At 49.2% G+C, this 27,729-nt stretch overlaps 1 protein-coding gene across 5 annotated transcripts in view; it reads left to right on the top strand.

Moving 5' to 3' along the window:
• Positions 1-27,577, top strand: part of BCORL1 (BCL6 corepressor like 1) — a 57,050-nt gene extending 29,473 nt beyond the window's left edge. For 4 of the 5 annotated variants that reach the window (XM_072981479.2, XM_072981480.2, XM_072981481.2 and 1 more), the window contains 12 exons: positions 431-521; positions 1,720-4,122; positions 6,049-6,190; positions 7,178-7,258; positions 7,931-8,377; positions 16,024-16,244; positions 18,478-18,687; positions 18,924-19,090; positions 22,000-22,145; positions 22,929-23,006; positions 24,612-24,771; positions 25,986-27,577. In XM_072981479.2, coding sequence (XP_072837580.2) covers positions 431-521; positions 1,720-4,122; positions 6,049-6,190; positions 7,178-7,258; positions 7,931-8,377; positions 16,024-16,244; positions 18,478-18,687; positions 18,924-19,090; positions 22,000-22,145; positions 22,929-23,006; positions 24,612-24,771; positions 25,986-26,268 — 4,429 coding nt within the window. In that variant the 3' untranslated portion in view covers positions 26,269-27,577. The remainder of the gene's footprint in view (positions 1-430; positions 522-1,719; positions 4,123-6,048; positions 6,191-7,177; positions 7,259-7,930; positions 8,378-16,023; positions 16,245-18,477; positions 18,688-18,923; positions 19,091-21,999; positions 22,146-22,928; positions 23,007-24,611; positions 24,772-25,985) is intronic. The other variant, XM_072981483.2, reaches the window with a different exon arrangement.
• Positions 27,578-27,729: the final 152 nt, after the last annotated feature.

Genomic DNA, 27,729 nt, shown 5'->3' with positions numbered 1-27,729 from the left:
GCATGCGCCCGAGAGAGCACATGAGCACGGTGTGTGTGTGTGTGTGCCTCGCCTTCTTCAGAGGCTCAGCCGGTCCACGGTCCCAAAAAGGTTGGGGACCGCTGCTCTAGATGTTGTTACCTTCAACTCCTAGCATCCTTGTCCATGGGCTATACTGGCTGAGGCTTGTGCAAGTTAAAGTCCTAAGCAGCTGGAGGACTGAAGCTTGAGAACCAATGTATAGCACAAGGATTGTCAACATATAACCTGTGAGCCATCTTTTGCCAGCAAGCTTGGATTTACACCTGCTGGCAGAAGAGCAGTGAAGGGCAGTGGAAGATGGAAGTGGGGATGTGTGAGTGCTTTGAGTTGGCTTTTCCCAGCTTTAGGTTTTTCTCATTCAGGATGAAACTTTCCAAGCTCACAGGGCTTTTTTTTCTTCCTGCAACAGGAGAGCGCCACTTTCTGATGAAGGATCTAGTACCAGCAACTCCCAGCGCCTGGGTTCCTCTGAGTTCTGCGTTGGCAGCAGCTTTTCCAAGGTGAGGAAAGGGAGAGAGGTGTGATGGTGCCCGAGGTCCAATTGTGTGGCTTCTTGTTTCCAGCCAGAGGGACTTCGTCGCAAATCAACAATGCTCATCCAATATGTGTGGCATTTACTCTTACAAGAAGCAACTGAAGCCATAGGCTTCAGGTTCCTTGAAAGAAATCATTGGCAAATTGCAGTGAAAAACCATGTTTGTCAGTAGCCGAGCTTGGAGAAGTTGCTTTTTTGGACTGTAGAAATGCTGGCTGTGCAGTTTTGATAGATGTGTTTTTAAAAAGTTTTTGACAGCTCTGGTCAGTGAGTCTTATCAATGGCAGAACAGCAACACTTTGCATGTAGAAGGGCATCTGTTTCACCTGTGGCATCAGCAATTTAAAAAGCTTGTGTACCAAGTGATGGTGAAGATCTTTCTTTAGGACCCTGGAGAAATGATGTCATAGATGGTCTTCCCTGGCTGGCACAAGGCATTTTTTGAACCATGCTGATTCAATGGAACCTCCCTGTAGCACCATAGTTTATCTCTGATTGCCAGACGTTGAAGTCAGATTGCAACCCTTGATCTGCTCCTAGAAGACACAGGTTTTTATTCTCTTGCCCTGAATTAGTGTTGCAGAGCAGCTCAGAGACAGAATTCCAAATCAGGTGGTCCTCTGTTCGAGTCTCACCATTGTCACCAATTTACAAGAAGTCACCCAGCCTTTGCTTCTCACTCTGTGGGAGTCCAACTGCTTATTCACTCATCTTGGGTTTCGCGAGACTGTGCACATGGCAGTTAGGGAAGCTTTGACCTTCCAGATGTTTTGGACTCCAACTCCCATAATTACTTCTTCTGCTGGCTTTGCTGGCTGGGACCCCTGGCTGCAGAGGTTCAGAACATTCAGAGAGCCCTTGTTTCCCCGCCCTCCTGCATGTGGAGAAAATGCTAGAAACGTACAAGTGGATGAGTTTTGTTATCCGAACAACATAGGAAGCTGCCATATACAGAACCTTTGATCCATTTAGCCTGGCCTTGCCGGCTCTGCATGGTGCCAAGCAGGATTCTTTGCAAGCCCTCCCTTGAGAGGCCAGAGGTGGAATCTGGAACTTGTCATCTGCAAAGCATCTGCTCTTCCCTTCTGAAATCTATGAGTTTGGGTACATTCAGGGTGGGAACGTTAATTTTTAATCTTAATTCTTTCTTCCCATTGTTGTAGGTGGAGCTCACAGCCGTCTCAAGTAGTGGCAGCAGTGCCCAAGGGTTAGAGGCAGAAGGCATCGTGGAGGAGGAACTTGGGCCTAAGCTTGAGGAGCAGCCCTATGAGCCAGCCTGTTCCGGGAAGGCCTTGAAGGGTGGCGATGCCAGCCCAGACAAAGCTCAGGAGGCGGAACCCACAACATCCGAGAGCAGCGGCCCGGACTGTAGTGCATGGCCCTCTGCTAAGGAGGCGGTGGCGGAGGTTAGCCCTGCTTGCCCAAAGGCTCAGGAAAGCGAGCAGATGGGGAGAGAGAGGAGCACCCCAGCAGCTGGTGCAGCCCTGACTTCGTCCACTGCGGCCACGACTGCCACCGCCGGCACCGGCAGCCCCATGGCCTCTGCCCCAGCCACGTTCACCTTGAAAAGCGTCTGCTTCCCAGCGTCTCAGGCCCCCGCTATGCAAAAAATGGCCCTCTCCTTCCCTCCGGGAGCAGTCCTAGCTCCCAGCCAGCCTTTGGTTTACCTCCCGCCTCTTCCAAGCCCGCTTGGGGTCTCATCGACACTCGCCCTGCCTGTCTTACCCCCTTTCCAGCAGGACTCTTGCCTGCCGGGTCTCCTGGCCCCCTCCGAACTGCGCTCCTATCCCTATGCCTTTTCTGTGGCCAGGCCTTTGGCTGTGGACTCCAAAGCGGTCTCTGTGGAGGCGAGCCAGCCGAGCGGGGGGCCCTCGTCCGGTGAGAACAGCATTCCTGCTCCCCCGGGTCCTTCCCCTCCCGTCAGCAGCTCGGACCGTTCGCCCAGCACTCCTGCCCTGGTGGCGTCCTGTGCCAGCGCCATCCCTTTGTCGGGTAGCGGCAGTGTGCTTGCCAGAGCTCCGGCGGCCCCCGAACCGCTGCCCCCGGGCGTGCTGACCATCTCGCCCCTGAAATCTCCCCCGCAGTTGGAGCGGGAGATGGTCTCTTCCCTGGAATGCAGCGAGATGCCCCTGGACCTCTCCTCCAAGTCGAATCGCCAGAAGCTGCCTCCTCCCAGCCAGCGCAAGACGCCCCCCATGCCTGTGCTGACCCCCGTGCACCCGAGTGGCAAGGCACTGCTGACGACCACCGCCCTCTCCAAGTCTCAGCGGGTCGCTCAAGCCATGGGGAGCCCGGCGCCCGCCCCTGCCGCCCCCTTCGTCATCTTCCCGGAGTTCTTGCGTAACGGGGAGCAGGGCGCCTGGGTGAAGAACTCCAGCGCCCTCATCAGCACCATCCCAGGCACCTATGTCGGAGTGGCCAACCCGGTGCCAGCCTCTGTCTTGCTGGGCAAAGATTCCAGTGTCGGATTTAACAGGGACTCCCACCACCTTGCCAAGCAGGAGCCCATTTCTATTATTGACCAGGGGGAGCCCCGGAGTGCTGGGCCCCCTTCTTCTGGGAAGAAGGGTCCTGTCGAAGGGCAGGCAGATGCCCCAAAGCTGCTCCTCCCTGGGAGAGGCACCCCTGGCCCTCCTCTACGCCCAGCCAAGGACCTGTCGCTTTGGAATCCTAGCCAAGGAACTGTTTACCCTCGGTGTTCCGTCAACGGGAAACCCGCCGGCTCTCAGCTTCTGCCAGTGGGATGGCCCCACTATCCCCAGGGGCCTTTGCTCTCCGTTGGCATCTCGGCGGCTGGACTCTCTAAGCCAGCTGGTGCGGGTGAGCCGGCCATCTTCCCTGCCGTGCAGCCCATGGAGCCTGCTGCGGCGTCCCAGAAGGCACCAGAAGCCCCATCCCAGGGCAAAGGTGGCAAGACGGCCTTGCCCAATGCCGCCAGCCCTTTGTGTGTCTCCCCAGCTCTTCAAACCAATCTCCCGGATGTGAGGGGCTCCAAGGGGCTCCCCCCAAACTGTGGCTCAGACAGAAGAGAGACTGACTCAGCAGCCGAGGCCACCCCACAGCCTGAAACGCCCACGGACGGCTGCAGGCACAAGCGCCCCGGGGACCCAAAGCCTAAAAACCAGTTCTTAACGGCCTATCTAGCCCATGGCCTGCCCTTAGCGAGCCAGCCAAGTGTGCGGACGGGCTCGGAGTCGGCGCCTCCCACCGAGAGCCAGTGCAAGGACCCTTCGCAGCAGTGTGACCTGTCCCAGAACCAGCCCAGCACCGAGGTCGCTTCCCACCCAGTGCATCAAGTGGACCTCAGCCGGGTGAAGAAGGAGCGGGTGGATCCGGAGGCCCCTTTGGCCCCAGTTTGCTTGCACGCTGCGTCTGCCTCGAGGGATCTCTCCAAGGCGAAGTTCAAGGGGATGGCCCACATCAAGGTGGAGGGAGAATTTCCCTGCAAGGCCAAGCGGCAGCATGACGGATCGGACCGGCCAGCCCACAAGAAATCCAAGTGCCGAATCAGCGAGGAGTCTGCAGCCACCTGCAAGTCAAACAGTCCCAATCTGCATACTCGCAAGGTGAGTGGATGTGGCCAGCCCTGGTACCCAGTGATGGTTGGCCTAATTGGGCTGCAGAGTTTGACAAGTCCTCATAACAGTTAACAAAGAAACCGCCTGGAAAGCCTGATGGCATTCCTTGGAGGTGCTTCAAATCTTACAAACAGGGAAGGTTTGGAAGTGTTTTTTAAATGGATTTATGGCGAGATCAGTAGCAGTAACTTTGCTGTGCTCTGTGTTTTGGGGATGGACCTGCCAATCTTAACTCCAGTGATTCTGCCATGACAACCTCTTGTGACAGATGTTTGTGTGATGCATGAGAGTACAATCCGTTAACAGCTAGTTGTGGATATTATTGTGTTCTAGACTATTTGATTCAGGATGGATTTGGATGGTTTGTTTGTTTGGGTTTGGTTTTTGTTTTTTTAAGTTTTGTAATTTTTGGAGTGGGAGGTTGTTTGTTTTTGCTTCCCATAGACAACCTGTGCTTCTCCGCATAATTTATAAAGCTGATACAGGGAACATAATTCTGTGAAGAAGTGAATGTGATGTCTTTACAGTTTCCAGGGCAGCCAAATTGTACTTCTCTGGAACACTGAAGTGGTAGAACACAAGGATACGGGACAAAATAAACAAAATAGAGAAGCAAAAGCATTGTGACACCTTAAAGACTGTTCTACTTCAGTGTGAGCTTTCATGGATCGAGTCCACGTGCAAAGTGTGCTGCTTATATATACGCTGCTCCATAGTGCTTAAAGCTCTATCTGGGCAGTTTAGAATTTTAATTTGTACGCATTCCACTACCACCCAGCAAGCTGGGTACTCAGTTTGTCAGCCTTGGAAGGAGGGAAGGCTGAGTCAACCTCACGCTGGCTATCTTGAGTCCGGTATTGAACTCAAATTGTAAGCAGAGTCTGTACTGCAGTACTGCAGTTTAACCACTGTCCCACGAGACTCCACTTGCAAAAGTTAGTCTTAAGGCACCCCAGTGTTTTTGCCTTTCTGTTCTGTTTTGTTTGTTTGTTTGTGTTTTTGTCTGACATGCTTCCGCAGACTGAGAGAGTAGTGTGGTTGTTCTGAAATTCTAACAGCTCTTATTGTGTTAATGGGATGGCCTTGGCTTTCCCCAGGACTGACTTTACTTACATTGAGAATTTAATTTTGGGGTTTTTTAAAATGCTAAACAATATCAAATGTCACCCTATCTGCTTTGCAGCCAATCTCGGAAGCAGCTACTTAAGGCATGTGGGGGCGCAGGTTCTCTTGCTCCCGTGTTGTAAACTGGAGGATAATGGGATGGCTTTTGAGGCTGACTCCAGTGGTTGCTGGATTAAGGAACTGCCTATAAGCAATCACTTGTCCGTGTATAAATGCGGTACAGAATGCCCAGTCTTTAAAGCCCTAGGAAGATTTGAGCGGGACGTCTCTTGGGCTGTCTTTCCCCATGCCCGTCTGTCCTCTTTTCCCAGGTTTTTCGCTGAGGCCCTTCTGTGGGCAATCTCTGTCTTCTCAGGTTCATTGAGTAACAGTTAGGAAAAACCATTTTTAGGGTGTCCTTCCTCCTCCTTCAGGCTTTGGCAGGCGTATTTTGTTCCTACTTTGCTGTTATTTTGAAAATTTTTATGTACACTGTGGTTGATGGAATATGTAGTCCAAAACATCCTGGAGGGCACCAGGAAGGCTGGGTTAAGGCGTTGTGTTTGTTTATTTCTGGAGAAGGAGTAAAGTTTCACACTGTTGCGCCTCCCTGAGTTTTCTTCTTCTTTTTACTGCTACATTTTCTGTGGGTTTATCTGCTTGGATATGTTGTATTTTGTTGTGTATTTTTAAATGTTCATTTGCACCGGGGACGTGGTAGTTGAAAGCATGGGACAGGAGTGTAGTAAATACAAATTTTTTTTAGATCTGATAAAGCTGACCAGTGACCTCTCTTTCCTACACCTCCAGTGGCGAAAGCATCACGGCGACCTCCACGAGATCAGCAAGCGAGAGGGTCGCTTGGGCTCCACAAAGGACCGGGGGAATCTCCGCGCTAAACGCAAGCGGCGGAAGGCCTCTCCAGGACACCGCGGGCACAGCTGCGAAGAAGGTATTGAAATCTAATCATGGGCTGATGCCCTGATGAAAGAGCGTGGTTCACACTGGCCTTTGGGTATCTGTCTTCAGTAGGTCCCAGCAGTCATCTTTACGTAACTGGACAAAGTCTGCCTTTGATGGAGGGGCGAGGAACCGAGGGAGGTCCTGTCTACATTATGGGTTCTCTAGCCATGATGTGGGTGTCTCACCTTCTCAGGGATACTATGGACAGCCTCCCTGAATGCTTGGTTTCCATTTTATAAACAAATAAGTATATAATCCCTTTTGTTTGTCTGTCTGTTTATTTGTTTATTACACACATTAAGAGTGAAACTGAAGCATTGATTCTGGCTTCTCAGTTTCCTTGTAGTTGTTATGCCTTTGTTTAAAAGCTAACTGTTTATCAAGCATATTAAATAATATTTAGATTGGTCACTTTTGCATTGGTTTTCAGTCTCCCCAGTCGTAAAGTGACCAGCTTCAGGGAGTCTCTCCCGCTGCCCCAGGCCCACACACATGCTCCTTTTTAAACAGTGGTCCACAAGTTCCATTCAGACAGTCTATGGAAAAAGCTATAGAACTGGCAAAAATATTTGACGACTGAGAGGAGGCCGTTTTGCGCCACACTATAGAAAAGGCTGAGAAGGTCTCCCGAGTTCCATAATACAGTGCTGGTTGTGAAAATAATATTGTCATTAAAGAGGGGGAAAGTGTTATTAGAATACCCGTTCATATCCTTTGCTTGGTAGACAGATCTGTTCTGTGAACTGCCAAGAATGGTCAGGCATTCCTCGGTCACGGCAGAGAGTTTGAGGATGGCTGTGTTCTTTCATTGGTGAGGTCTCTCTTGGTTCTACACAGCTGGCATAGCTAAGATCCATGTGAGCTGAAGAAGGGGGTATGGGGGACTTCCTAGCACCAGTAGTTGTGTCTCTCCATTTGGTGGTTAGTTTTCAGATTTCTCTCTCTCTTTTATTAACCCTCCTCCCTGCCCCACAAGCCTATGTTGAGAAGAAAGCAAAGAACAATTTCCGGGACTTCATCCCAGTGGTGCTAAGCAGCCGGACGCGCAGCCAGTCAGGTGGGTGGCTGGGCCAAGGGATCCCTCAGACCTGGTGGGACTGGGGGCTGGGAACAAGTGCCTGGCTTTCTCTCATGCGGGATGCATGGGTGGTCAGACAGAAACAATGTGTGGATGGCATTTTAGTTGTCGTTTTGAGCCTCCTCAAGTGCAAAACACCAGTTACTGTAGAGCAAGATACACTACGAGTGGATTTGGGGCAAATGTAGTTTGAAACAGAGACCAAAATGCTGTTCCATTAGTTACACAGGTAGAAGGGAAATGGCATTGTTCAGTTGATTGCTGCTCATGGATGAGTCCCCGCTTGGATTCTTGGTCACACCCCAGGCCACCCAGCTGGTGTGCAGTGAGGAAGCCCAATGGGGACTTCAGTGAACAGCAGTGACCCACTGGGAATTATGCCATTTTGCTTCTGCCGGCATAACTAGGGAACAGGATTTTTACCACTATAGGTAAGATTTTGAATAACACCAGTCCCTTTCTCAGGCTGGCAATCTAAATTAAGATCAGTGTGTAGACTTAACATTTCTTTTTGTTTTGGTGGTGGACACATTGTGCAGGATTTCTGAGTGGGACAATTATAGGCACCCAAAAAGAGAGAAAAAGTTTTACCTGGGTCTGAGGTCCTGATGTAGCTGCTCCTTCTCATTGGGTGTGTTTTCCTCCTTTCAGGCAGCATGGGGGGCTCTTCGGCTGGTATGCTTGGGGAATGCGATGGAGCCGGACAGGATATTGTACCAATGTTGGATGAAGAAGAGGAGGAGGAAGGCGACGGCAGTAACAGTGATGAGGAAGAAGACGAACCGTCCCTGAAGCATCGCCGGCTGAGAAAATCCCACCACCTTGCCCCTCACTTGCGCTGCAGAGACAGAGAGCGAGACTGGTCTCGGTCTGAAAAGGGCACTTTATACCTGAGCAAGAGCAGGGGTCTGTCTTGGCCAGTGGAGGCCACCAGGCAGCTGTGGGGCCGTAAGGAGGCCGAGGAAGAAAGCGGACACGTCAAGCGGAAGAAAAGAAGGCGGCAGAAAAGCTGGAAATATCCGACCGGAGAGTACTTGATAGAGCGAGAGAAAGAAGAGCACACAAGCTGTTGCCACAAGCGGCGGAAATCAAAAGCAGGTAATGGCGGCGGAGGGGGGCCGCAGAGCTGTGGTTTGTGGGAGGTGTCTCAGGGCAGCAGCCGTCAGCTCTGCCCCCATGTTCTGGGTTATTCGAAGACCAGTTGCAGGTGCCACTTGTCTGTCTGACTGTTTAGCAACCTCCTGCTCTCCTTGGGCGACAAGGACACCCACTACAGGCGAATGAGCAGGAAGGCATCCAGAAAGCCAGGTTTTTCTCTGCAAAGTGTTTTTGTCCTATTTAAAAGCTAATGGAGGCTAGCAGTGCTTTTTAGGGTACGCCGAGTGCTTCTTTGCTAGAAGGGCTCTTCACTCACATACTTGCCATGCCGCCACTCGGCAGCATGCCGCACAACGAAATAGCCACACGTTTATAATTGTTTGAGGACATCCACGCCCACAACCCATAGGTGGAGTGGACAAGGGGAGGGAGAAAGGTTTTGTTCCCATGCGCTTGCCACTCGCAGTGGTGAGTCAAAGGTGACGTGCATCCAGCTGGAAATTGTGTATAAAAGAGACACAGACCAGCATGCTAGAAGATGACATTTATTTATTTACAGGGGCTGACCTGTGTTGACTGGACTGTGTTCTAATGAAAGGCAATACATGAATACATTTATTTAAGAATCCCAAAACATGGAACTCTTCAGTTATATATATTTTGCACAATGTGGCCTCTACTTACATAAAGGCAGGAAGGGTTTTGGGGTCTGTATTAGCCTGATCTGGAAGTGCCTTCTCTTTCTGAGTGGTGAGGGCTTGGCATTACAGGGCCGCTGCTGGTATTTAACTGTGGAAGCATGAAAAAAGGAGAGGGCATATGATGACGGGATTCATTCCACCATCAATTTATCTGCTTGACTGGTTCTAGAAGACAGCGTGAGATGCCTTTTTTCCCCTAATTTGTCTTCTTCTCCTGTTGATGTTCGATTAATTGCAGCATGTTAGAATCTGTAGCTCTGAGCACGCAGCTGTGTGTGAGGATTCTGCTCATTTATTCATTTACAGATTTTTTTAAGCCTGGCTGTTCGGCCAAACCAGGTCCCAGAGCAGCCTGCAGATCAATATTGAAATAAGACGGCCCATGCCCTAAGAATTACAGTCCGAATAAGATTGGACACAAAAGTATAAAGTGGGGGAGGGGAGCCAGTTGCAGGCTTCATTCCTTGCCTAAAACAAAATTCGTATACTAACGAGCTAAAATAGAATTTGCCTGCTGAAAGGGTGATGGAGTTCCACTGAGATTTCATGGTCTTAACATGCATGGATGATGAAGTGTATTCAAAATATGGTAAACCATATTTTGGTTATAGTCATTCTTTTGTTTAGATCCTTGTACTTCTGCCCCAAAGTCCGGCTATTAATGTGACCACAGGAGAAACGAGTTCAGACATAGAAGGAGGAGTAATTTGGGGAAAGAGCAAAATGTCCTGTGGCTCCTAGAAGAGGTGGCCGTGTTAGTTTGTGCTAGCATATCATGCAAAAACAAAAGAAAAATAGAAAATAAAGAAGACAATGTTGTGGCATCTTGAAAAAGTAGCTGCTATGTTTTAATGTGAGCTTTTGTGAACCAGTCCACTTCCTCAGACATAAGGGTGGGATTACATGGCCAAGATGTATACATTTATGCATGGCCTCAAATCAGAGTCTGTATTTAGACACAAGTTGTTAACCTGGCAATGACTTTTAAAACCCCTGTTGATATTCAGTTCCCGTCCCAGGAAGCATTTTTCTGTAAACAATGACAATAATTGGTGGCAAAATTAATGGCAGGCTATAGATAACTAGTAGGAACAGTGTGGTAAGGACTAGTATCTCTAATCACCAATGAGGCTTGTGAGGATAGCACTGGTAGATAGTAAGGAAATCGCACATGAACGGTTGGATAGTTCAGTGGCATATATTGGATAGCTGGGAATTTCTGCAGGTATTCAGCAGACCTGTCCACAAAAGTTCGCATTAAAATATAGCAGTTAGTTTTTAAGGTGTCACAATGTTTTTGTCTTCTTTATTTTCTATTTTTCTTTTGTTTTTGCCTGATAGATTTCATCTAGTTTAAGCATTTGTGGACTGCATCCAGTGAACTTAATGGCTTTACGTTAGTGGGCTGCAGTCCGTTGAAAGCCCATGCCAAATAAAATTTAATGGCCTTTAAGGTGCCACAACAGATAAACAGGGTATCCGCCTTCCTTAGCAATTTTGGTTTATGGGATATATTGCAGAGAGATGTGAAGATACCCATTAACCTTCTAAACCAACTCTTTCCCAAGAAGAAATATATTGGCTGAAATCTAGTAGCAAGCAAGCAAGTAAGTCACATCTAGAGTGGGCCCATTGAAACACTGGACGCATGCAGAAGAATTGACTCACCAAATCCTCACTGATTCAGTGGGCTTACTCCGCTTGCATCTTACTATTAGTTTTCAGCCATTTGCAGGGGTGTTGGCAGATCTTTTTGGTCTGGGTCGAAGTCTTGGCACCAAGTCCCAAGTCCGAATCTTTGGTGCTAAATCCTGAGTTCCAAGTCTCTATTAAAAACAAGCTTCCCCCCCCCAGAAAATGGCATGAGGTGGGTGGGTTCCGAATCGTGAGCCAAGTCCTAGTCATTGAAAAGAAAACCCAAGTTGAGTCTGAGTTGAGTTGCTGGTGGGACTTGACCGACTTGACAGCAAGTCCTGCGACTCAAGTCCCCATGGATCCCTGGTGATTTGGGATACACAGCCAACCCCAAATTGCTGAGGCTGAATCTTGTGATTTGGACAAAAGTGTCAGGGCTTTTGGGAATGAAAGTCAGTTTCTCTTCGGGTGGCTTGCCACCCGTATCCTGCATTTGGCGGCAGGCAAGCCAACCTCGGGTGAAACCTCTGTCGCTTCACAGAACGGGGCTACAGCAGCCAGCAGGGGGCAGGGTTCTCCTGCAGGAGGCCAGCGGCAGGCTGCAAGGGCGGTGGGAGATTCCTGGAGGCACCCTTAGAAGCCTAAAAATAGAGAGGAAACGGAAGGAAGGCTGTGGGGAGTGCATTGTGTGGGGATGTGTAAGTGGAGTTGGAAAGGCAGCTTCTCTTGGGAGAAGTAGTGAAGGAATTCTTACGATTTCCCCGATAATAATCTTAGAACTGCAGAGCTGGAAGGGACCCTCTGGATCATCAAGTCCAGCCTCTACCTGGGAGGCACCGCAGGCGAATCGAACTCCCAACCCCTGGCTCTGCAGTCAGGGACCTAAACCACTGAGCTATCCAGCCATTCATGCAGTTTTTGCTAGTGAATCCTTTGCTGCTGGACCCCTGGCCAAAGGCACAGGCCCCTGTTTTTTAGAATCCATTGTTCTTCTTCGTCGCCTCTGCGAATCACACCACGGGTGATCCGCGCCTGCGCGGAGCCTCTTCAGAAAGTTCTAGACCTTCTGCAGTTGCAAAAAAACACATTAGAATAAAGCCCCTCCCCCCTCGTATAAGTACCTTGGCACCAAGGCTCCCTTGTCAGTTTCTTTCAACCACCACGTTGAGAGCCTCATAGTTTCTGCTTCTGTGAGTAAAAGAGAAAGAGACTTTATTCTTGATTCCTTCCCTTTATCAATCTTTTTTCCTTTAAGTTTTTAGGTCAAAGTCGTTATCAATCAGAGATTTTTTCCTTTCTGTTTCACTCGGCCCCCGGCCACAGCTCTCCCGCCTCCCAACCATTGCTTTTTCTCCTCAAATTATTTTTCTCCTCTTACATAGCCCCTTTGGGCCCGTTTAAACACTGTGTGGTCTGTGATAGTAAAATACCACTCTCCGACGGCCACGGCAAGTGTCTTTTTCGCTTGGGAGAGACACACCAGTTGTCCTCCTGCCAGCATTGTAAGAACTTCAAGCACAGAGTCCCCTGTTCTCACTTATCCAGGTTAAAACTCCGTCTTTGGGAACAATCCCTTCAACCAACTAAAATGGCCCAAACGCCTTGTAAGGCCACCTCACAAACCAAAGCAATTGAGAAGGCTCTTTCTGAAACCTCAAAACAACGTCCATCGACCACACCATCCCGCTCTGACACTCCGTCCACTTCGTCTAAAACGTTTAAAAACCCATAAGTTGAAGCACTTGGTACCGAAATCCTTGATATCGAAGCCCTCTACTAAACGTCAAATGTCCACCGAAGCCTCTTTGGTTCCGGAGCCTTCTCCGCCTAAAAGACCTAAACAGCATAAATCTAAAGCTGCAGTCATTTCTCAGCAGCCTCAACAAACCACTGAATCAATCTCTGTTGGTTCGCCTTCTGAAGATGACGGAATCCCCTCTTATCAACCCTGCTCCCAATCACCGGAATGGGATGACAGAGCCGATTGATTAACATCATCTCCTCCCAGTTCTCAACACTCTACTCTTTCAAGCAACCCTTCCGTAGTTGCTTCACCTGACAGGGTCAACTCCGAACAGCAACTAGAGATCATACCTTATTCGGTAACATCTGGTTGTCCACCATGACCACCTCAGAGACATCGGCCCCTCTCATCAGGTTGCCATTTGCAGTGCTCGACCGGATAAACTGCAACCGCCAATCAGCCAGTTGCTCTATCCAACTTGACCATACCTTCCCATGGCAGGCCTCAATCTCGACAGCCATTGATGTCAAAATGTCCATATCACCATGACCCACATGGACTCCAACCTGTTCCCTACCTGGCACCTAAAAGGTCCAGGACGGTCAAGCAATTCTCTTCTACATGCAAGGCTTTTACAGCTCCAGTCTCCCGATATTTTCCTGCTAATCCAGATGAGGGAAAACATTCCTCTCACTCGGCATCTCCAGCGTCTATATATTCCACTGCTTTATCAGCTCATCAACAGCCTCCGTTTTGACATCACTGAGACACAGGCTCTGATATCGATGATCCTCGATATCCATCCTGGTCCATGGACACTCGTTCTGTCCCTCTATCGATGCACGATTTCCGTCGCCCGATAGAACCGAGCCATCAAACTCAACATCATTATGATCCCAAGTTCGATACTGATGTGCAACCATAGCAAACGACATCCATGGACACTCGGATGACATCTCTTGGTATCGAAAATCCTCAACACCAACAAATGTCCATGGACATGTCGGCTCCATCAACATCGAGCCAAAAACTTGGGAAGATGGCTTTATTCATCAGCAGTATTCACTATGCGTGTCGCTAACTACCAGGGAGCCATGGATGCATATCAACGTTTCCTTTGGGACAATAGGTCAACCTTTATCTAATCTTTACCAGAAGATAAAAAAGTACTCGCCCATACCTTGCAACAAGAAGGTCTTTCCATGCCAAACAACAGATGTTTTCTGCTAGGCACACAGTAGACACCACAGCAAAGTCAATGGCCACTTCAGTAGCCTTACGTCATTTCTCTTGGCTAAGGACAGCTAGCTAGCTTGGCTGAGGATGCCTGTGCATGTATCGAAGACCTTGCATTCGACAGGGCAGGCCTCTTTAATGCTGAAGCTGATGATATTTTGGAAAACTTGCAAAAGAAAAGATCAGCAGCTAGACGTTGGGGAGTTTACCCATCTTACCAACAACGCCCCCAACAAAATCAGTGGAGACAACCATACAACTCATATCAAAAATTCCAATGTGATCCTCCAAAACAAACATCTTTTGCACCATATTTCAGAAATCAAAGAAATAAACCCTGCCAACAACCCATTACTAGGTGCAACGACTGCAAGCCCAAACATCATGTTTGATGCTCCCATGACCAAGATCGCACACCACTCCACCCACCCTGCCCTCTGGAAACACCTATCTGTCTGGAAATACATCACTACAGATGCCTGGGTACTGTCCATCATCCACAACAGCTACCACATCAACTTCCTCTGGCAACGCATGTCATCACTCCACCATCTCCAACCCTACAAGAGGAAATAAAAAAATTTCTCTTCAAAGATGCCATACAACCTGTCTCACAACACAACAAAAGGTTTTTCTCTTGCTATTTCACCATACCAGCTCCAGGAGTACTCACCACGTGCATGGCACCGGTAGCTGTTTACCTCAGCATGCAAAAAATTCTCATATTTCCATATATCAACAATTGGCTCCTCATAGCTCATTCCCGTTGCAAGGCCCAATGAGACACTCACTTCACCCTTACCCTCCTTCGCGATCTCGGTCTCACTGTCAACGAACAGAAATCAAATTTGAAACCTGAAAAGAATGTTCATTATATAGGCACATGCATAGATTCCACACAAGCTCGCACCTTTCTTCCTCCAGACAAGAGAGAAAATCTCATTGCATTACTCAGATTTTCACCCCTCATGCTATGGTACCCGCCTTGACTGTGCAACGCGTGCTAGGCACCATGGCCTCTGTGACTTCAGTAGTTCAGCACATACGTCTCAAGATGAGATCTCTTCAGTCATGGTTTCTTGCCCTCTTCGACCCTCTCACAGACCCTCCTCACGCTCTTTTAAGGGTCACCCCAGAACTCGCCTCCCAACTTCAGTAGTGACGTTTTCCCCCCAACCTGTCCGTCGGGTGGCCATTCCAACCACCACGGCCACAAATACAGGTCACCACTGATGCCAGCCTCACAGGCTGGGGAGCTCACTGCAAATCTCTCAAAATCCACCCCAAGTGGTCTTCCAGAGAGAAATTGCTTCACATCAACAAATTAGAGCTGTTGGCGGTTATAAAAGCTTGCAAAGCTTTCAGAAATCTCCTCGCTCGCAAGACGGTACAAATTGCCACTGAAACACCACAGCGATGTACTATATTCTGAAACAAGGTGGCACCCACTCTCCAAGTCTCCTCTATTTAGCGGTCGACTTCTGGGAGTGGTGCCTAGCACATCATATCTGCCTCATGGCTTTACACATTGCTGGCCACAACAGGGACTTGGCCTATCTACCCAGCTGCATAAACTCTCAAGCTCACGAATAAGAGTTAGACCAATTTTTCTTCGCCTATGCAAACGATGGGGCAAACCAACTCTCAATTTCTTCGTGATTCACAGAGGCCACGAAGAAGAAGAACAGGTTACCCACCTGTAATTGCAGCTCTTCGAGTGGACCTCTGTGATTCACACATCCCGCCTGTCCTCCCCACTGTCATGTCATTCCGCTTAATGTAGCGGTGGTTGACACAACTGAAAGGGGATCCTTGGCGCCAAGGTACTTATTCGAGGGGAGAGGGGCTTTATTCTAATGTGTTTTTTGCTATGGCAAAAGCTCTAGAGAGCTTTCTGATGAGGCTCCACGCAGGCGCAGATCACCCACGGTGTGAATCACAGAGGTCCACTCAAAGAACTACAATTATAGGTGGGTCACCTGTTGTTTCTGGATATCATTAGCTTCCTAAGCCACCTTTATCGCTAAAGGTCTGTGAGTTCAAGCCCTAAGTGTAGCCCTAAGCATGTGGCTAGTTAAAGCCATGCTTTAGTTTTATATTCCTGATTAAACTTTATGCAAAGGAAGTGGTCTTTGGCAATGCATTCTGTAAACCTCGATTGCCAGTTTCTTGGCTGACGAGGGCCTCTTACTTGGCAATGCCCACGTATGGTGATGATGCAGTTAATTAAACAACAACAACACAGGGATGTGAGAGTGGAAACTGCAGTTCATTTAGCTTCCTTGGCCCTCTAATCACTTTTTTTTTCTCTTTGCGGATTCACTTGGCAGACTTTAAGTACCGGAAGCACAAGGGCTCAGCCTTGGGGAAGGGCTCTGAGCTGCACCTGAGAAGTCGGCTTCCTCCACCCCTCCAGGGGCACCTGGACTTCCACAACGGATTCCTCTTGGATCACCCCAACTCGTCTCCCCTTCAGGAGGTGCTAGAGAAACCCTCTGGGAAACGCAAATGCAAAACCAAACACTTGTCAGGCATCTGCGAAGAGGGGAAGGTACAATATTAGCAAGGTGGTGGGTGGCTAAACGTTTCAAGGGTGGGGGGGGGTTAGATTGGAACTAAATAAGAGCTAGATAGCAAGGTTGGTGATAAGCAGGCATATGCACGGTAAAAAGTTTTTTATATTTTTTGTTTTGGGAAACTTACTCTGGGCTTCTTCATGTTTCCTCTTTTGTGCTTTGTAGCACTTCAGAAGCTCTAAAGAACCTTAAAAGCTGCTCAGAGAAAGTAAAGGCAAAGCAACAGAGAATCAATCTACTCCAAAAGAAAAAAAGATCATAGATTCATGCAGGCACTAGTTTATATTGTCACATTCATCATAATCATTGGACAACAGATGAAAAAGAGGAGTTATTAGACTAAGCAGGCACTACCGTTTTCCCCCCAAATTAGGATGTTTTGCTTTGTTTTGTTTGTTTGTTTGTTTGTTTATTCATTTTCATGTACAACCATCGACATTGATTCAAAGACAGTCCTGTCCTCTTCTTTTGGTTGCTGCACAAGGGTGGAGGGCAGGGTTTCACTTCACTGGGACTTATTTTTTGGGTAGGGCTTATATGACGAGCATCCTGAAAAACCATACTAGGGTTTATTTTTAGGTCAGGTCTTATTTTTGGTAGTTTGCATGTTATATCATCAACATCAAGAAAGAAGAGTTTAGATTATCACATTTATCATCATCATCGCATCAGTACCCTACATTCATCCTCCTGAGTGATCATAAAAGGCCTTGAGCTTGGCTTGCTTGGCGTTGATTGCTCACCTCCCGCTCTCTGCAACTGTAGTGCCCTCTGTACATGGCATATAGGCAGTGCTGCCAGTGCTTGGCGCTCACGCGGCCACCCACCCTCTCAGATTCTTAGGAAGTAGTTGTAGAAGAGGTAGCCGTGTTCGTCTGTGCGAGCATTATTTTATTTATTTATTTATTTATTGTATTTATACCCCGCCTATCTAGTCATTTCGACCACTCTAGGTTAAAAGTAAAGAAGAAGAAAAATAAAAGAACAAATAGGACAAAAACGTGGTGGCACTCCCCCCCCCCTTAGGAAAAAGGCAAGGAAGGAGCCAGCCAGGCAGGCACAGTGTGTGTTCGGCTGGCTGGCATCCAGACACCTTCACTCAACCAACCGCCAACAACACAGCACCAAGAACAGCAAAGGAGGGCAGCCCCGAGCTGTACCAAACCCCTCACAGAGCCCACTGGGAGAAGAGTACAGTCCCACGTCGACCCCCAGCCTCATGCCTTTTGTGACTTTATTTTTTGGGCATAAAAGGCCCATACCAATTGAAAAGTGGGGGCTTTAGATCTCTGGTGGATCACCTGTTTTGCATGCATGTTTTGGCCTCTTCAGTTGAAGGGACTGGTGCTAAGGGATTCAAGGGGAGCCATCTCTAGCTGAGACCCTGGAGGGCAAACGGTCATCAGAGCAGGCAGTGCTGGACTAGATGAACCGTTGTTCTGAGAACGGATCTCCTCGTGGGGCTGCTTTTCAATTTTCATGTTAAAGAAATGACACTAGTTCTGAGTTTGGTCAGACCACAAACGCTGGGAGGAGTGTATTGAAGCTGTGCAAGAGAGAGATTAAACAGACACACACTGGGAGACAGTGCTGGTCAAATCGGCCGTAGTACCACAACAGGAGCTTTTAGACTAGAGAAGGCAAACTGTAAACAATCAAACCATGGATCGGTGGTGTAATGCTTTCTTTTATGTGATTTAGTATGGTTATGTTGTGTACTGCCCAGAAAGTGCAGAAAAGGAGGGAGGGAGGGAGGGAGGGAAGGAAGGAAGGAAGGAAGGAAGGAAGGAAAATTTTCATTTACACAAATGCAGAATTAGGAATAAGTCTTGGATGTATAGGTTAGCATCCTCGGGAGTCTTAGTTTTCTTTTCTTACAATAGGTTTGCAGCTCTTAAGATTTGAAACCCGTGAGATTCCCAGCGACTGAAGGCCAGAGGAGGTTGTTGGTGTTGGGTGTGGCAAACACAGTTTCCACTGATAGATTTTGGTGTTGGGTTTCATTGTAGCTTGTAGTTCTCTTGCCTTCAGCACAACTTCAGCAGAAGCAGAATTGAGTCTGCAGGGATGTATACATTTGTGTCCAGAGTGCCTCCAGCTTGCAGAACTTTGGAACTTGGAGGTGTTTTGGAATATAATTCTGCACAAATTAACCTGGTTCTGCCTTGCCACTCCTCTGACCAAGTTCCTCCGTCTTTCTTTTTCCAGGCCAAGGCACGGTGGAATCAGTCCAAGACGACGCGTTCTCCAAAGAAGTCCCGGGAGGCAGGCTCGTACAGCAAGTCCCGGCAGCACAGCTCCGAGAGAGCCTCCGAGCACCCAGCCGCCCCACCGGTGCCCCCGGAAGCTCGACGTTTGATAGTGAACAAAAACGCCGGGGAGACGTTGCTGCAGAGAGCTGCCCGGCTTGGCTACAAGGTGGCTGTTAGTTCTGCGGGAGAAAGATCCAAAGTTTCTCTCTCTCTCTCTCTCTCTTTTTGGATTAGAGTTCCTAGAAATCCTAAACCAGCATGGGAGAATCTGGGAGTTGTAACCCAAAAACAACAGCAACAAACAAGCAAGGTTTTCTAGCTCTGGGAAGGACTAGGAGGGCAGGCGTTGAGCGGGTGATCCTTGCTAGCTCATGTTGAGACAGAGCTGTGTTCTTTCTCCAGGATGTGGTGATGTATTGCCTGCAGAAGGAAAACAATGATGTCAACCACCAGGACAATGCCGGCTACACAGCCCTTCACGAGGCTTGTGCCCATGGATGGGTAGACATCCTCCAGATCTTGTTGGAGCACGGGGCAAATGTCAACTGCAGTGCACAGGACGGTACCAGGCAAGTGTGCTGTTCATGGGGAGCTAAACAAATGGGGCGGGTGGTGATGGTTGGGGGACTGGACTAAAGCACAGCGGCCCATTTCCCAGAGGGCCAGGTATTCTGCGGAGGACGTCCCATCCTAACCACCCAGTCAAAGGTCATTGACTTACTTCGGGACATTTTTAAAAGAGTACCTGCAGTCGTTTGTTTCAGGAGATACGGCATGGGGTGGGGAGAGAACAAAATGGCATTGTGACAATCTAAAACAAACAGATTTATTTCAGTGGAAGCTTTTATTGATTACAGTTTTTCAGACACACAAGTCAGAATCTAATTGAAGAAATAGGGTGGCATAATACTCTGTGGCAAAATACTGCGATTGATGACGTCGGTGCAGGTATTCATGGTCACATCTCACGATGCGTGACTGGGGTGCAGCACCAAATGCCTCTCCTGACTGAACTAGGAGTCATTCATCACTGAGAATTTATGTCAGTTGATTTACACAGGCAAGGAGAAGTAATAATAGAATTCTGGCTGAGGAGTGCCACGTACAGTCATTATTTGTACGCACAAGGTGCGTTCTTCTCAAGTGGGAATGGGGACCAAATGAAGAGGGATACAGGTGTAGGGGACAGTTAGGGATGTGGCATTCATTTTGTTTGTTTTGGGGGGGGGGGCTGGTTTTCTTTTGATTTCAACTCCCAGAATTCTCCCAAGAATTCCTGAAGCAGATTCTAGGAGTTTGAGACCACAGACCTATTCCTGCAGACATCTGCATTTCACTCACCTTGCAAAAGGCCTAATTCCCACCCACCCCCCGGCTCCATCGTAATCTAGGCCTTCATTTCCTGCCGCAGTTCTGGCTGGGAGGAAGCGGCTGCTGTGCTTTCGAAGCGTGGTAGTTCTTCGAGAAGCACCTTCTATACATCTTAAAAGGCAGCAAGACTACCACACTGAGGAAGCATGGCGGCAGGAAATGAAAGAGTGACAGCCGATGGAGCTCTGGAGGGGAGGCCGTTTCTCCAAGAATGAAAATGCCTGGAGGTGTGAATATGTGGGCTGAAACTCCCAGAATTCTGCCTTGGGGAATTCTGGAAGCTGGAATTTAAAAAAACACACACATTTTCTAGTAATGAACTTTCAGAATGACAATGTCGTTGTTAACAGAAAGGAATTTTCAGAGCGTTTACTCCATCAGTGTCCTTACAGTGGGTAGAGCGACTGACTAGTGTAAATGTTCCACGTGCCAATATAACGATTGTCTTAAAAGTGCAGTGAATTTTGCTTTCAGAGGAGTGAGTCCTCCTTGAATCAAGTTCAGATTTTGAAGCTAGAGTTTTGCCAAAGGAAATAGCTTTTGCCCGCCCAGAAGATGAGAGAGAAAAAGCTAGCTTGTTGTATTTATAGCCAGCTAAAGTGCTTTAGATTTTATTTAAGTCTTTAGAGGTGGTGCACTGGTACGCAGGAATTTCATTTTAGGAAGCTCTTAAATCTCCCTTTATAACTTGCTTTTTTTCTGCAAGAGCCACTTCGAGATCAGTGACAGGCTATCTGGGAAGGCTGAGGTGTCCTGAAGCTGGTTTTTGGGGTCTTGCCTTAGGTGATGCTAGATTTATGCACATTTATTCTCTAGCACAAAGACTGTCATATGTCGTATGCAGAGGGGCCCTGGTGGCACGGATCCCGTCAGTAGAGGAACAAGTAAACAACCCTGTAATGTTCTCAGTGACATTACTTGGGCCCATGGTGGTGCTGCTAGAATACATGTGGGGATGCAGTTGGTATTTAGGTTTGTAACAGCACCCGCCTGTCACATCTTCTCAGTCTAGCTTAACTCATAGAATGGTTGTTAAGATGAAACCGAGGAGGAGAAGATGCCATGTTTCCTCGAGATCCTTAAAGGAAAGTTGGGATAGAATTATAAAAGGTGAAATGAGTCAACGTTTCCTTTCTCAGAGCATACACACCATTTAACAGTAAACTGGACTATGTGAAATGGCAGGTGGTAACATTTCCTATTGAAATAAAATCCCGTTTGAAAGCAAAAACTAAAGCAATGTGCAGCCTCAGATGGTATAATCCAGTAGCCGTGGGTGCGGCTTGGCTCCTTTGAAGGTGTAGCTTGGCATTTATGTGCCGAACAGGGCATAAATGAATACTTTCGTACAGGACTCTGCCTAGACTGGCAAGTGCCCTGCCTGGTATCTGTCAGAAATCTTTCCCAGCTATCTTTGAGACCTGCCAGGCACAGGATTCTAGGGGCTGAGTCACCCGACTGTGTGCACATCCGAGGTGGGGGAGCATCATTCTGCCCGAGAAGGTTCTCCAGGAATCACATTCCAAGAGTGGAATGAGATTCTTGTGCTACCAGCAGCTAAGCCCTAGGAGCAGCTTTTTAGCGTTCTAGAATTTGAGGGATGGGGGTACATCAGCCGGCAAACTGCCAAGCGTGGCTGTCCTGGGGAAAGGGGTGTAGCCTCTTGGGAACCCCTAGAAAAGCCAGATAGGAGCCCGAAGGCCACTATTGCGTTCCGTGTAGATGAAAGATGTGTGCTTTGCCCCTGAGAGACAGTAGTTTCCCTCGTTTCCCTTAATGGACCCTGTGTTTTAGGAAGACCAGGAGAGTAGTAGTGATTTTTCCACGTTTAAAAATGCTTGAAATAATTGGGGGGGGGGGGCAGGGGAGGCAATCTGGTCAGCTGGAGAAAGCAGAAAAGAATAATGCAGGGTACTGAATGTGGTGGAAACACCAGCAGGTAGAACAGTTCAGCTTGCAAGTTAATGCAAGGTCCTTGGAAATCTGTTCCCATATATTTCCTCACTATGTCCTACTTAGGGAATATGGGGAGTCTGGATGGCCTTTGATATCCTCCAAGCTTTTGATCCTGCAGGGATAGACTTAATGGCTTCTCCTTATCCGGCAGACCCGTCCATGATGCGGCGGCGAACGACAACCTGGAGATGATGTGGCTCCTCCTCTCTTATGGTGCTGACCCCACCCTGGCCACGTATTCAGGACAGACCGCCTTGAAGCTGGCCAGCAGCGAGGGGATGAAAACCTTCCTTAGCGGTAAGCTTCCCATCCGCAAACTGCAAGCAATTCATTTGAATGGTGGTTTTTTCTCTCTCTCTCTCTTTTATTAAAAGTGAGATGAATTTCAAACTGGAATAGAAAATCCTCATCCGTTTTGCAGGAAAGTTGCCTAATCCACAGAATGCAATGAATTTCTGCAAAAAGCAAAAGCAAAGTGTGCTGCTTATATACTGCCCCGTAGCACTTAACGCACTCTCTGGGCAATTTACAGTTTAATTATGTAGGCTACACATTGCCCCCGTCCCACCCATAAGGTGGATACTCAATTTACTGACCGACCTTGGAAGAATGGAAGGTCGAGTCAACCTTGAGCTGGCTACCTGAGTCCATCAGGGTCAAACTCTGGTCATGAGCTGATTCGTAATCAGTGCTGGTTGGTATTTCCACTGAAATAGGCCTTTGAGTCTGTTTGTGGAGAAGGGTTTTTACCTAAGAAATGGTGTGATCAGGTGGGACACATTTTGCCTTTTGGAGTTGTTGGCCTGCAACTCTTGACCTACCTTCTCGGCCAGCATAGCCAGGGGTTATGTAGGATCATGAGAGCTACAATCCAACATAATTATTCCTCCGTCTGTCCAGTAGATTGTGCAGGAAGGATCTCTGGACACTTGCTTGTGAACCTGGACTGCAAAAGCAGTATGGCCTTCTCATCCCCCATCTTTTCTTGTTTCTTTTTAGTTACATTCTTTGGAAAACTTTCTGAAGCACTCCAGGGCACAGTGGTCTTAAGCTTATTTGTTTCTTTTTGTCTTCTTGAAGATTACCTCTCGGATCTGCAGGGGCGAGCCGACGGGGATCCCCGAACAGCTTGGGACTTCTACAGCAGCACCGTTCTGGGTGAGCAGAGTTCCAGCTCTTCGGATTGATCAGGAGTGGATTGTTTCCCTCCAATCTGGGAGCAGCGGGCTTGCAGCAAGCAGAGAGGAAGCAATAGTTTTTCTTTTTTTTAACATGAAACCAACAGTTTGGGGATTCCTTATTGGAAACCACTTGGTTCCAAGCCCCCCCAGCCAAGAAAACAAAGGAGGGAGAGAACCTGAAAACTAGGCTGAGCCATAGCATCTTGCAGGAAACACAATTTAGCTGCGACAAGTTCCTTTTTGTGCTAATGCTTGAGATAGTGACATTATATGTAACAAACAGCGGTGACATGAACTTACTGGTATAGCTACATTTTAGAGACAGTTTGACAGGATTTTTTTTCCAAATTTTATCCCATTCGTTGTATTCTCGAAGGCTTTTTTTAAAAAAAATCTCATTCTCTTGTCAGTTCTGAATTTCCAGCATAACAAGGAGCACAGCTCACTTTCTGAACATAGTTACACACAATGACAAATTACTTTTTAAGCACTAAAATCTGTAATGGGTAGGGGGAAATGGATCACCTAGAAAGACGTTGACTCTAAAAGGAGTCAGGTTGACCAGACAGTGTGTTTCCTCCTGGCAAGCAAGCATTCGCTGAAGTGCAAGCTGGCCTTGGCTTGGTTGTGCCACTGAAGGGAAGCCTTCTGACCCAGAACACCTTGGGCTTAGAACTGCCTTTGGGCAGCTGCTATCCCAGCCTAAGGTGAGCCTGCAGCCATTAAAGGCAAGCTACAGGACCCTTCAGATGGGCAAGTTTAGGTCTGTCTTGCCCCAGAATTCAGTTCATCTCATGGGAGCAACAGGAGCTGGTTTCTTCTCTGTCCAAAGAAATAAGGAGATGAACAAAGAGGAGAGCAGAAAGCCGGCTGAACAGCTGGCTTTCCCCTGCACCTGATATGGGAATCTAGCCTGCAGCCAGCCAGTGCTGTGAATTATGTGATAAGACAGTGAATTTTTAAAATCTGCCTTTAAAGAAAAATTGGGACAACCCAAGAGAGTTGAATTCTCTGCCCTATAGAAGGGATGCAGACTGAGTACATTTTCATAGTTTCTCTCTTCCTGCATCATTCCTGAAGTTTGTGAACTTCTGCACCAGTGTTTTGTGATTTTACTAGTTTTGTACAAGGCGGAGGAGCTGTTTATTCCAGCTGTTGGATACTTCACTTTGGGGCCTTTGAAATTTTGGGGGATGCTTCTCGGACATCTCTGCAGTCAGTGGGGCTAGGAAAGTGGGCTTTTAAACACCAACCAATGAGCTAACCCGCACCTGTAATGGGTGTGTGTAGAATTGGTTTCTGCATCTGCTCTTTGCTTAATTGGCACATGCCACAGCGCTGTGTGTGGTCTCTGGGTCTGGACAGTGCGTTTTGGGCCACTGCTCTTGCTCCAGGCTGGGTGTCTGCTGCAGCCGGTCTTGGGGGGGGGTTGCTATGGTGATCGCTGGCTTTCCTGCGAGTGAACCAGCTACCAGAGAGGCTTGGGGAGTAAAGCAACGTGTGAGTACAGAGCACGGGAACGGGGGAGGCACCAGTCTTTTACCTCTCCCTTATCTCCCCCTCTCTGTTTCCCGCATTTCAGAGGGGAAAGATGAGATCGGCTGCGACCTTCTGCTCAACCCTCCCGGGAGCTCAGATCACGAGGAAGAGGAGGATGAGCAGGACTCAGACCGCCTCATGTTCGAGTTCTCCGACAAGCAGCTGCTGCCCTGCTACAACCTGCAAGTCTCCGTTTCCCGAGGGTGTGTGTTCGGTGCTGTGTCCTGACGGGCATTGTTGAGGCCTTTGGGAGCGGTGCCAGTGGCCCACTCTTCTGCCTCTCTTGGGAGGAGGAGAGCCGTGCGGAGCAAAAGGCCTGCGGGGAAGGGCCCACGTAATTGGATGGCGGCCCCGGCAGTTACCACCAGGGGCAGGAGGACCCGCCGCTGGTTGTGGAAACAAAGGCGCCGGGAGCAGCTTTTCAGCGCTTTGGGGAAGGGATGGTGCAGACGTGTGTCTGCTGACCAAGTCAACAACCCACATCCTCCCCCCCCCCCTTTTCCCAACCTTCCTGGGCTTGCACAGGGCGGTGGGTTCTTGCCAGCTGCTCTGAGAAGGGAGGGGCATTGGGACAATCTGCCATGGCCGAGGACAGGAAGGCAGAGGGAGACAAAAGCGACGATGTGAACGAGCAGGCTTTATGGCACGGGAGGCCTGCGCTGCTTGTTAAGGGAGAGACTGACCCATTTCAAGAGAAGTGAGAATAAGATAAGGGCCGGGGTTCTTCTTGAACTGTGCTGTTGCCAATGCAGATTTGTGACCCGAATAAGTGATGCAACATGAGCAGAGCTGAAAATGCATTTGTCTGTTTTGCATCATTTATTCCACTTTTGCTAGACAGAGGCTGCAGGAGAAACGGGAGAAAGGGCACATGAAGCCGGCAGCGTAGAAGACTGTAGCCGCCTCATCACCTGATTGATCAAATCAAGTATTGTCAGACCCTGGTTTCGGAGACCATTGTTAGGGAAAGATTGAAGTGTGTTCAAGATTCGCACATGTCTTTTGAGAGCCAGGAACTGGACATAAAAAGGAAACAAAAGAGACCTGAAATTTTCAGCCTGTGCTCTACATAGTTGCGGCTGTGGGAGGTGACAGGCGGGTGTGCTGACGTCTGATGCCTGTACGGGAGTGGGAGACTGAGGGATGGATCAGCGGGCAAGTAGTCATTATATGAAGCAGCATAAGAAAGATGTTGGCCTGAGGCGTGCAGAGGGCTTCTCTTGCTGGGATTTCCCACATTTTGAATTGGTAGGAAAAGGGGTTTCTGTCGAAACGGGAGGATTTGGCTTGCAGCCCTGATTCTTCCCCTTCCAGACATCACGAGGCGGGAGAGGGGAAGAGGAATGAGGGGATGCCCGGGGACCTGGTTCCGCTCCTGACGGCCGCCCTGCCTGCCTTTTTCTCTCCCCACTGCTAGGCCCTGCAACTGGTTCCTCTTCTCAGACGTGCTGAAGCGGCTGAAGCTGTCGTCCCGCATCTTCCAGGCCCGCTTCCCGCACTTTGAGGTGACGGCCCTGCCGAAGGCGGAGTTCCAGCGCCAGGTGTCCCTGAGCCAGGTGCTGGCCCAGGAAGACATCTGGGAGCACCCCGTGTCCCCCTCGGCTCCGGGCGCCGCAGAGACGGTGGAGTTGGTGCGCTATGAGCCGGAGCTGGTTCGACTGCTGGGTTCAGAGGTGGTCTTTGAGGCCTGGAGCAGCTGACGCGGGAGGGGCCGGACCCTGGAGAAACCCCTCCCTCCCTCTGCAGCCGTAGGACTGCACCGCAAGGCCATCATATGGACCGACGAGAAAGCAGCCTTCGGCGGGCTGGGGCGCAGGGGTGCCACTCGCGGGGACCTCGCTGGCCCGTAGCAGCAGGTGCTTGCTGGCCCGCTCTGCCGTGGGCATCGGTGGAGGGGGCCGGACGTGGCCCGCTCCCTCGTCCTGGATTCTGAACTCTCGTCGGCCTGCTCGCAGCCCTCGGTGGTCTTGAAGCCTCTCTGTGGAACTGCATCTCTTTCCTCCTCCCCACCCCAAGCTCTTCCAGAGTATTTATTTAATTAGTATATTTAATTTGTGGTGTTCTCCCCCCCCCCCTTTTGCAGAGTCTGTATCACTGTGATTTGTGGGGCAGGTGATGGGGAAGGCCACCCACCCTGGCTGGTCTGCTGTGAAGGACCAAGCGGCCCTTCCTTAGCCCCGTTTTCATGAAATGGGGGTGAGAGAGGTGAGAGGGGCCCCCATCGTGTCTCCCCCCCTGACGTTGAAGGCGACTCAGCTTCTGTTGAGGCATTTTCCTTCTCTTCCCCCCCAACCTTTCTGTTAATGTTATTTCATCTCTGAAATTCAGCCTGCTGGTTTGGAGAGAGGCAGACAAGAGACTGAATCAGGAGAGGGCCAAAGGCCAACTGGTTTTCCCCCCACAGCCCTCTTCCTGCTCCCCAATCTCTCTTTTCCTCCTGCCCCACATTATTTGAAAAAGCTCCCCTTTGTCAATCAGTTCAGGCGGCAACCCGGTCGTTCCCGTACAGCGTGGGCAGCGGAGGCGTCCCCAGGGCGGAGGGCCGGGCCTGGCATAGATGGTACAGTTTTATTGTACAGGTGCTAACAAAGACTGGACAATCTGTTTTCTGGCCCTCCCAGGCACTGGAGGGGGGGGAGGGTGCAGGGGGGGTGCAGTGTTTTGGTGTTAACTTTTTTGTTATTTTGTGTTGTGTTCCTCCACCCCTCCCCACTTCGGGAGCTGCATTTCTTTGCACCTCTTTTCCCACGCTGAACCCCTGCCTTCCCCCCCCCCCAAGAAATCTCTAAGCAGGCTGCCTCCTTCGTGGCCCTCCTCCTGCCTTCCAAGAAAACAAACGATGCTCTTTTCTCTCTCTCTGTCTCTCTCTCTCTTTTTACGCCAGGGCTTTGGGCCTTGGGGGTGTGTGTTCCAGCTGCTGTTTTATTTCCCCACACTTCTGATTTGTTTTATTCTTAAGCAACGCTTTGGTGTCAAAAACACTTATGTACAGAAAAACCTGCATCAGGGTCCCCGCCTCCTGTCTCGTCTTTTGGGTCGGGCCTCTTTGCAAAGGAAGTCCAGCGGGAGTGGCGTTTTCACTCAAGAGCCTTGGCTGGGGTAGGGTGGCGGGGGGGGGGGGACGACAGCGATCCCTTCCACCTTTTGGTCGAGGAGCCGGA

Source organism: Pogona vitticeps, chromosome 11 (assembly GCF_051106095.1).
Source record: "Pogona vitticeps strain Pit_001003342236 chromosome 11, PviZW2.1, whole genome shotgun sequence".
Classification (NCBI taxonomy): domain Eukaryota; kingdom Metazoa; phylum Chordata; class Lepidosauria; order Squamata; family Agamidae; genus Pogona; species Pogona vitticeps.
The sequence above is the reverse complement of the archived record's forward strand: the minus strand, read 5'-3'. Positions and strand labels throughout refer to the sequence as shown.